Source organism: Alexandromys fortis, unplaced genomic scaffold (genome assembly GCF_014885135.2).
Source record: "Alexandromys fortis isolate MF-2015 unplaced genomic scaffold, M_Fortis_MF-2015_v1.1 scaffold_12, whole genome shotgun sequence".
Lineage (NCBI taxonomy): Eukaryota > Metazoa > Chordata > Mammalia > Rodentia > Cricetidae > Alexandromys > Alexandromys fortis.
Genome location: NW_026067937.1, coordinates 20,967,695 through 20,977,756, shown reverse-complemented (window position 1 = coordinate 20,977,756; position 10,062 = coordinate 20,967,695). Strand labels below are relative to the sequence as shown.

Genomic DNA, 10,062 nt, shown 5'->3' with positions numbered 1-10,062 from the left:
TCCAGCTCCCACCCGTGAAACCCACCCCCCGCAGCGAGTGAGTCTTAACTTCCTTCAGTCAGTGGTCCTGGCATTCCTGCCCCACTCGGGTGCTTTCCCTCGTGGGTGAGTTTCCTGCGGGCCTGAGGGCTCTGAGCGGGAGTGGATTTGGAACCTTATGAGAGGTGCGCCGTCTTTCCGGGGTGCGGATTGTCCTGGTGGTGTCCTGGTCCGCGCTGGCCTTGGTCGCGAAGGCCAAAAGGGGCCAAAAGAGGAGAAGGAAAAGAAAAACAGCGTACAGCACCCGGTATTCCCAGCTGGTCTCCCATCCAAGTACTAACCAGGCCCGACCCTGCTTAGCTTCCGAGATCAGACGAGATTGGGCGCATTCAGGGTGGTGTGGCCTTAGACCGTTGTGTGTAGTCGCTGTACTTCCACAAGAGCAAACTGGTGCTGCAACCCCGCCCCCCCATGTAATTTTTTTTAATCAAGTGAAGTAACTGTGGTTTAACTGTAACCCAAAATATTGGGTACCTCTGTGAGGCAGTTTTCTTAAGAGTTTTGAAATAACATGTCCATTTCAAATCTCGATCATTTGAGTTGATCGGATTTACCCATAGCATCTTCTTGGCAGTGCACAGTTTTTACCCATCACTCAAGAGGCTAAAGTAGTTGACTTTTCTATGTTTCAGGGCAATTTGGACTACAGAGTGAGTTTCAGATCTATAGAATTAAACCATTTCTCAAAAACACCCATACCACCTCAAAGATTGAATAAGATCCACGTTTAATCTGTATCACTCCTATTCGTAACAGCCTACAGATATAAATGATATTCAAGAAGGAAGCTCTCTCTCTCTCTGCCTCCCCGCCCTAGCTCTGGGTACCAAGTTCATCCCTTTACTAGCAGGAGAGCCTACTCTTTGGAACTTTGATGCGTACTTAAGACCAGCTGAGACATCCAGCCTAGTGGGCAGAGGAACTACTGGAGCCTTCAACTTCCCCTGCGTAGACGCCATTGTTGGGCAAGAGGGACCACAGCTTGCGAGACATTCTAATAAATCCACTTTCTACATGCATGGAGAGACTGAGTTTTACCCGTCCTGCTCCTGTAGAGAGCCTTGAAGAATGCAGTTTCATTTCTTTTTCTCCTGCCCGCTGAGGAAGATAAGCTGGCTAACAATAGTACTCATAAAGACGGTCTTCCTGGCTCCAGGATTCGCTAAGAATTCAACTTACCCTGAACACTTCACTTTTTAATATTATTAATTTGTCAAGAGTTTGTCTCGAATTCTGGAAGAAAACTTAAAGCGATGGAGCCGTCATCCTGTTTTCTGGTGGGAGACATCTATCATTTTGTTGTCTTTTCTGGTCCCTGCATCTCTCTCCCTGGCTCTCTGAAGAGCCTGTGGAAGTTCCTTCAGTTCACCTGACCTCACCGTGAAGCCACAGAACAAACATCTCCTTTTGTGTCCTTAAATCACTCTTTAAAGTTGTTAATATTCTGGGCACCCTTCCACCTCTGCCACAGGGAATCACTCCATGCCATTGGAAACGGTTGCGCAGACCAGTCACGTTCATTCAGGAGGAAGAATCGTAAAAGCCTAAGGAGTGCGGGAAGATAGCAGGACTAGCAAGAGGAGCCACTGGCAAGTGCTATTGAAATGCAAACCTTTGCAGGTCTGGGGTTCACTTGGGTCTGGGCTGGAAGGCAGTGTCAGAAACTTTTGTGCTGTTTCTTTAAGCACACTGCAACCAACTGGAGGTGCGCTTGTCACTCAGGCCTCACCAGCCAATCAGGGACTCCACGCCGAACCGCCAGTCAGAAGCCGTTCAGGGTTCTTCCGGGAGCATGGTCGCGAGCTTGGCTTTGCAGAGGAGCTGGTGCCAGTGTTTTCGCGTGCTGTGCTGTGAGCGCTGCTGCGAGGAGCTGTGAGGGGGCCGTCCGCAACATGGTGAGCGAGGGGCTGCGGTCCCTGGTGAGGTGTAGGAGCCAGTGTGACTGGGACTCCCCGGGGCTGGGTTAGAATCCCTGTCTGGTGAGTTCCTAAGCGGTCTCTGCAACTCCCTGAACCGTATGGTTCTCTGACGACTTTGCTCTGTGGGCTGCACCTGTGCAGCGCGTTGGGCGCAGGCAGCTGTGTGTGGAACCGTATTTGGAGTCAACAGCAACGCGCTTTTGGTGCAGCCATGGAAGGCAGGTTGCCTAACTTTGAGTGGCCTGGTTTCTCCTGTATCTTCTAGACGTTCAGCACTTTTCATTTAACCTTTACTTGTAAGGTCCGTTTACAGGTAATTGTGTGGAGGTTGCAAAAGGCATCTCGTGTGTTGGGTAGCGCTGCACATTTAGCTGTGATGTAGACAAGTAAAATTGGTGACTTAAAGGATTTACCAATGCTTAGAGCTAGTAAGTCTCATAAAGTGGAATTTAACAGCCTCTCAAACACCCCAAAGATGAGTATATGCTAACCAGGCCTGGTAGAGATAAGGGTAGTATGGTCCACATTTTTTCCTCACCAGGATTTTCCTGACATTTGGCTCCAAATTATTACAAAGGTGACACACACCCTTGAGTGACCACAGTCTGTAGGCCCATTGCCATATCAAAGAACAGACTTCTAACAAGTTGCTCGGGGAGGTATTGTGGGGTCACAACCCACCTTAAGGCCCGGTCTGCCTTAAAGTTCCAGTTTTCTCCTTGAGAAAAGCATAGTCCTGAGAGAGGGGCAGTAAGACACCAGGTGACAACTATTTGCAAAGTAAAACACTGCTGTTTTCAGGACTGTCCTGGTCAAGCAAGGCTTTCATTTAGGCCTGAGGCAGGGAGGAGGAACATTCTTGGGGATGGAATAATAGCTTGGGAGCTTTGCCTAAGGCCTTGGTGTGTTGAGAAAAATACAGAGCTTCTTTTCGAAAAGCAGGAATACAGAGCTGGTCGTGGTCTGGGGCCAGGGCCTCTGTGGAGGGTTCCTTTAATCCTGAGGGCCAAGGTCTTCCCAGCACTGGAGATATGGTTATTAGTTCCAAGGCCGCTGTGGGCTTAGTCAATAATGTTCTTGAGATACTGCATGCCCCTTGCACAACATTTAATTAATTTCCTGAATTTTTCTCATTGTATGATAGTTTCTGCTGACTTTGTAGAAGCCCCCATTTCTTTCCATCCCCCCCGTAACTAGTAGAAGAGATGCTTCTTCTTAAGAAGCTTACTTGACATGAGACACAGCTGTGTAAGACCTCCCCACCCCAGCTGTTACCTTCTCTACCTTCTCCTTTTTCTATCTTTCTCCTCTCCCTTTCCCCTCAGGATTCTGTCACTGAAGAATGACCTACTGCATCAGGTCACTGGTGTCCTTCAGAAATAATTCTGAGAATGCCTTTACTCTGCCTCCCATCTGCCTAAGTGTCCACACTTGCGGTCTCCTGTCCCTATCTAAATTGTTCAGAGGATAACCTGGCACATGACCCTAAGAGAAACTTAGGGATGACAGCAGATGTGGAATGCAGAATCTGTCTATGCTGCTCCTCTGAGCATTAGACAGAGATAGATGCAGGCTCTCATCACAGAGATTTTTCTTTCCTAATTTCTAAATTTCTGGAGTGATTTCTCTCTGGGAAGACAATAATGTTAGTGCTGCTGCATTGCCAGCCTTTTAGAAATGGGTTTCCTGAGGCGAGCGCTCTTCTCTTGACTCAGGTGGTCTTGATTTCAGACTGTTGCACTCAGGGCAATGACCTTGCTCTCCTCCATAGTACACCTCCGAACATTTTAGTTTAAATCACGGTGCTACCTCAGAGTTTTAAAATTATCCTTTTGAGTCATGGAGTTGACTGTCCTTTGCAGTTTACCGGAAAACAGTTTGCATGTGGAGCCTTCGGACCAGAATCGGAGAATAGTTTGTCGTGTGCAGTGAAGGGGGAAATGGTAGGCTGGAGGCTGCTGGAGTCGCTGTTATGAAAAAGGACCCGATCGTGGCAGGAGGAGTTACTCTGTAATTTCACAGCACGTGTCAGTTCACGTCACGTGAATGAAGACAGACCAGATTGGTGGGTGTACAGTTCGAGAAAGTTACCATGAGGCAATGAATATTGAATTTGCAATTAGGAAACTCTCCTGTGCAGATCTGTTCAGTCTGGTTCACACAGTAAAGTTGGCTTAGAAGTCTGAGACACAGATGTTTGATTGGAACTCTGTGTGTGAGGTTACGGATCTTGGCAGCCAACATGTGCATATAGTCAAGATCAATCAGTCTCTTAGTAATGGCCTTCCCTCTACTAGGGGAAGGGCCTACTCTTTTTCACAGTCAGTATAACTAAGTTTTTAATCTTAAAAATGCATTATTTTTTTATCATTTTAAAAAGTCATTTAACTTGGTACCATTTTTAACATTTTCTTTATGTGCATTAGTGTTCTCCCTATTTGTCTCCGTTCTCCAGTGTTTTGTGATCTTTAAGAATCTTATTCCTTGCCAGGCGGTGGTGGTGCACACCTTTAATCCCAGCACTCAGGAGGCAGAGGCAGGCAGATCTCTGTGAGTTCGAGGCTGGTCTCCAACTCACAAAAACAAAACACAAAACACAAACAAAACAAAAAAACACAAAAGAAAGAATCTTATTCCTTTTTTTCTCAAGTGCTATTGATTTATTTATTTCTCTTGAGAGCAGTATTTCCTACAGCCCAGGAGCTATGAAGTTGAGAATTGCTTTGAGCCGGGCGGTGGTGGCGCACGCCTTTAATCCCAGCCTCGGGAGGCAGAGGCAGGTGGATCTCTGTGAGTTCTAGGCCAGCCTGGTCTACAAGAGCTAGTTCCAGGACAGGCTTCAAAAGCTACAGAGAAACCCTGTCTCGAAAAACAAACAAACAAAAGAGAGAGAGAGAGAGAGGGAGAGAGAGAGAGAGAGAGAGAGAGAGAGAGAGAGAGAGAGAGAGAGAGAGAGAGAGAGAGAGAGAGAGAGAGAGAGAGAGAGAGAGAGAGAGAGAGAGAGAGAGAGAATTGCTTTGAACACCTAATCCTGCCTCTGCTGCCCAGTGCTGGGAAGACAGTCCTGCAACTCCTTGCAGGCTGGGCCTTGACTGGTCAGTGAGAAGGATAAGAGACCAGGGAATAAGTGTCCTCCAACCTCTCTGACTTTTCCTGGGGAGTTACAGATGAAGAAGGACCTGTGCCAGAACTGAGTCACTGATCAACTCTGAATCTGATGTAGTCACAGCACAGAAAGGGAATGGCAGGGTGCTGGAGAGATGGCTCAGTGGTTAAGAGCACCAGCTGGTCCTGAGTTCAGTTCCCAGCAACTGTATGGTGGCTCACAACATCTGCAGTGAGATCTGGTGCCCTCTTCTGGCGTGTGGGCATACATGCAGGCAGAATGTTGTATACATAATAAATAAATAAATCTTTAGAAAGAAAGAAAAGAAAGGAAGGAAGGAAGGAAGGAAGGAAGGAAGGAAGGAAGGAAGAAAGAAAGAAAGAAAGAAAGAAAGAATGGCAGGAAGGAGGGGAGAGCTTTCCTGCTTTGGCAGTAGTTGATATTAACAATGGGGAGTCAGGTAACCAATCTTAGAGGCTTCATAAATATTTCATGTGGCCATTTCTGGAGGTCCACAGTCCAAGGCAATCAGGAATCTGCGTAACCAAATTACTGCAGTTACACTAGTTTAGCCAAAATAGAGGGTCTTTGTAAGAAGTTGTTACCCTGTCTACAGGACTGCTACTTTCCGGGTTTAAGATGCGCAGGCTGAGAGGAAGGTGTGAGCAGTCCTTGGTGTGCTCATACCCAAATCCCTCGACTCTGGAGTTTATGGCACTAAAGCCTGTTTCAGCTTTTCAAAATAATTATTTGAGATAAAAACTGCATCATCTCCAGAGTTTCTTTCTTGCTCCCAAAGCCCTACCATGACCCCTCATTGTTTTCTAACTCATGGCCTCTTTTTTCCTTTGACAACCGTCACTGTTTGAATGTGACCTATGTTTAGCTGCAGGACTTCCCAGCTAGGAATCAAAGGGTTGACTGCACTGGACACCGAGTGTGTACTGCGATCTACACACAAAGGACCCTGTGCCTTGAACAAGGAACAGAAAGTGCTCCGGGAGCGTGGAAGAATGTCTACTCTAGTACAAACTTTTCAGATAGGGCTCTGTCTGCTGGGCTGGAAGGGCAGAGCTGGGAAGGCCTGTGCTGTCTGAGACATTAGATCTCTGTTCACCCGGTAGGGGAGGTGCTGATATTCTGGGGTCCAGATGGGTGGCCCTAGCTAAGGAGGGACTCTGGCAAGGCTTAGCAGTAGGAAAACTAGCTTGCAGGCCCTTTCTTGGACCATAGGGAGTTGTAAGAAAGACCACAAGCCATGCCATGGTGAGTGTGGGGTGCTCAGAGCAGGTTTGCTGTGCTATCATTTCTGCTGGGGCTTGAATGGACCGTGAGCCAGACTGTGGTTCTGTTGGTCCATGTAATGACCCGGGCAGTGAACCTTGTCCTGTGAGCCTCCTTGTGTGGGAAATCCTGGGGAGGGGGAGGCTCTGCAGTCTCAGCATGGGAGGATCTGATGCTTGTGATGTCACTGTCCACTGTGATGTGCGGTGGGAAAATGAGCTGGAAAAGGTAAAGGCCTGCTTTCTAGAAATTCCGAATAATGAATTCCACTTTCAGGTTTGTCCTGTACATGATACAAGTAGTTTAGGAACTGGTAGAAAGAGATGATGTGGATCAATCTTCAGCCGTACATGATTAGAATGCTTTTGTCTTTCTGCTACCACCAGCCAGCATGGTGTGATTCAGTGAAACTCAGTTTCAGCAGACAAAGGGGTTTCTGTTCTGCAGAGATCTCTCAGGCGTCCATGGTGTTGTGCAGGTCAATAGAGTAGATTCCACATCTTGTGCCATAATCTGTGCGGAAGAAGGCAGATTTTAAATTATTGGGCATCAGAGGGACGGGGTTTACCTGAAACCACAACAAGCCATAAGGGGCTGCAGAGCCACAGCAGGGGATCATCTCCATTTGCAGAGAGCTTTAGAGCATGGGGCGGCTGTCTTTGGAACAAATACCTATGACTGGAGGTCAGAAACAGTGTAAGGGTCACCTTGAGTTAATCTGTAGAAGTTGTGAACTCTATGTTTATTTAATTTCTATACACAGGGACTCATAGGGGGCTGGGTAACACTGGTCAAGACCCCACTTTTCCTGACTGAGATTCCCTAGGTCTTTTTTTTTTTTTTTAAGATTTATTTATTATAGTGTTTTGCCTGCATGGTCAACTTCATGCCAGATGAGGGCGCCAGATCTCATTACAGGTGTTTTTTTTTTGTTTTTTTTTTTTTTTTTTCCCCCGAGACAGGGTTTCTCTGTGGCTTTGGAGCCTGTCCTGGAACTAGCTCTGTAGACCAGGCTGGTCTCAAACTCACAGAGATCCGCCTGCCTCTGCCTCCCGAGTGCTGGTATTAAAGGTGTGCGCCACCATCGCCCGGCTACAGGTGGTTTTGAGCCACCAAATGGTTGCTGGGAATTGAACTCAGGACCTCTAGAAGATCAGCCAGTGCTCTTAACCACTGAGCCACCTCTCCAGCCCATCCCTAGGACTTTTGATTAAAAGCTGGCTATATTTTCTTGCCTTTGTTCTTGGCTTTTTTCTCCATTCCCTTTATCCTTTCACAAATATTGTATACATCCTTGATTGTGTGGCTTTGTAGTAAGTATAGAAGCCACATTGTATCAGTCTGTGTGCTAGTTTTTCATAATCCCGCTGAGCACTCTGAGTGTTTCCACCGCCCTTTGTGTATCTTTGTAATCAGCTTTCCTGTTATAAAGCACTGGGCACTGCTATTGGGTTGTATTCTCTTTAAGGCGGAAATTCCCCATTCACAGAATCTTACACCGAAGCAGCACATTCCCAAGGATCATTTATTTAGTGAGGTGTTGATGGTCTTGTTGTTGTTAATCTATGAAAGACTTTGGTTTATTGAATAAAATGTATTATGTGTCTGGGTGGTGTCTCAGCACACCTTCTTCTTTGGGATGACCTTAGTTCAGATACCAACACTCAAGTTGGGAGGCTCCAGTTAATCTGACACCCTCTCTATGTATATGTCACCTGTCTGCATGTAGAAGGTATTCTCTTCATGCACAAACATACACAAAAAGCAGTAATAAACTTGTTTCAAAAGTGCTTGTGACTTATAAAGCAATTAGAGCAAAACCAGTTGTTTTGGGTGCATACCGATTCTTTTAAAATCTGTTATCATGCGTTTTATTTTGAAAATTTTTCATTTCCTCACTCTCATGTTGGCTTCAGGAGGTCATCTAGCATAGAACACAAAATGGTGTCTATGTGATCCTAACAAACATCCTTTCCTTTATCAGAAGAGAATTACAGATGGTTGTGAGCCACCATGTGGTTGCTGGGAATTGAACTCAGGACCTCTGGAAGAAGAGCCAGTGCTCTTAACCTCTGAACTATCTCTCCAGCCCCTTGAAACTATTTTCTACAAAGTTAAAACATCAGAAAGCTTCAAGCAAATCTCCAATTTTGGTGGGACAATCTTCTTGCCCAACTAATTTTCTCTTTCCTTCTTTCTTTCTCTCTTTCTTTCTTTCTTTCTTTCTTTCTTTCTTCTTTCATTTATTTTTAATTTTTCAAGACAAGGTTTTTCTGTAGCTTTGAAGCCTGTTCTGGAACTCACTCCATAGACCAAGCTGGCCTCGAACTCACAGAAATCTGCTTGCCTCTGCCTCCCAAGTGCTGGGATTAAAGGTGTTTGCTACCACGCCAGGCCTTCCAACAATTTTTCTGTGACTGGCAAAGGAGAGAACTGAATGCACAGGAGGAGTGGTTGTGATCACTTGGAATTTGATTTTGATTAGGATCTTGTTGTTCTTGTTTAAGGAACCATCATATATTTGTAGGTCTCCTTTGTGTCTTGTTTAAGGGACCATCATCTATATTTGTAGGTCTCCTTGGTGTCTTGTTTAAGGGACCTTCATCTATATTTGCAGGTCTTCTTTATGTCTTGTTTAAGGGACCCTCATCTATATTTGCAAGGTCTCCTTTGTGTCTTGTTTAAGGGACCCTCATATATTTATTTGCAGGTCTCCTTTGTGTCTTGTTTTGCCAGTGGTGTCATCTGTGCTGCTGATTTTATTAATTGTAGTCTAATTACGTTCATTTTCTGGAAAATAATGGACCTTCACCAAATTTGTATTCATACAGTGTCTTGTTAAGAGTTCCTTGAGTTTTGATTGGCTTGGGAACTTTCTTTGGGGAGACAGTTTTAGTTTTCTCTACTTGATCTTAGAGGCTTGCCTTGTCTCATTTCCTGGCATTTCTGTGTTCTCCAGTTGTTGCTATCTTTATGTTTGGTGTTTTGCTGCTTTAGTAACTGGTATAATTAATTCATTGGCTCTACTTCTTTAAAGCCATCTCGTATGTTATTGTATCTTTTTCCTAATTATCCTCAGTTGTGAACATGACATAGCGTAGAGTCATCTGAGAGAAAGAGCATCAGTTGAGGTTGTGCCCAATCAGAACATCTGGTTACTGTGTCTGAGAGAGATTGTGTTGATTCCGATTGATGTGGGAAGGCTCTTCCACTGAGTTGTCAGTATCTCTAGACAAGTGGTCCTGGGCTGGATTAGAGGGATGGCTGAGCCTGAGACGGTGACTAAGCAAGAGAGAAAGCCAGGAAACCATGTTTCCTCACGTGTTGCCTTCAGTTATTGATGTGGGAAGGTCATTGGTTAATTAATAAAGAAACTGCTTTGCCTGATAGGTCAGAACATAGGTGGGTGGAGTAGATAGAACAGAATGTTGGGAAGAAGGGAAGTGAGCCAGACGCCATGCCGCTCCTCTCCAGGGCAGATGCGATGAAGCTCCAGCCCCAGATGGAAGTACGCTAGAATCTTCCTGGTGGGTCACATTAATGGAGGTGGGTTGATAAGGATGTGAGAGTTGGCCAGTAGGAGGCTGGAGCTAATGGGCCAGGCAGTATTTGCTTTTTTTTTTTCCCTTTATTTATTTATTAAAGATTTCTGTCTCTTCCCCACCGCCGCCTCCCCTTTCCCTCCCCCTCCCCCAATCAAGTCCCCCTCACTTG

General features: G+C 45.7%; 1 protein-coding gene, 1 long non-coding RNA gene and 1 pseudogene across 2 annotated transcripts in view; 1 reads left to right on the top strand and 2 right to left on the bottom strand.

The window, feature by feature from the left end:
• Nucleotides 1-271: 271 nt before the first annotated feature.
• Nucleotides 272-390, bottom strand: LOC126504722 (uncharacterized; annotated as a pseudogene).
• Nucleotides 391-547: 157 nt separating this feature from the next.
• LOC126504671 (zinc finger protein 120-like) overlaps nucleotides 548-10,062 on the top strand; it is a 24,530-nt gene continuing 15,015 nt past the window's right edge. The window contains exon 1 of the mRNA XM_050147114.1: nucleotides 548-1,934. Coding sequence (XP_050003071.1) covers nucleotides 1,644-1,934 — 291 coding nt within the window. The 5' untranslated portion in view covers nucleotides 548-1,643. The remainder of the gene's footprint in view (nucleotides 1,935-10,062) is intronic.
• LOC126504672 (uncharacterized) overlaps nucleotides 4,595-10,062 on the bottom strand; it is a 15,363-nt gene continuing 9,895 nt past the window's right edge. Inside the window, exon 3 of the long non-coding RNA XR_007592677.1 lies at nucleotides 4,595-6,861. This is a non-coding gene — a long non-coding RNA (uncharacterized lncRNA). The remainder of the gene's footprint in view (nucleotides 6,862-10,062) is intronic.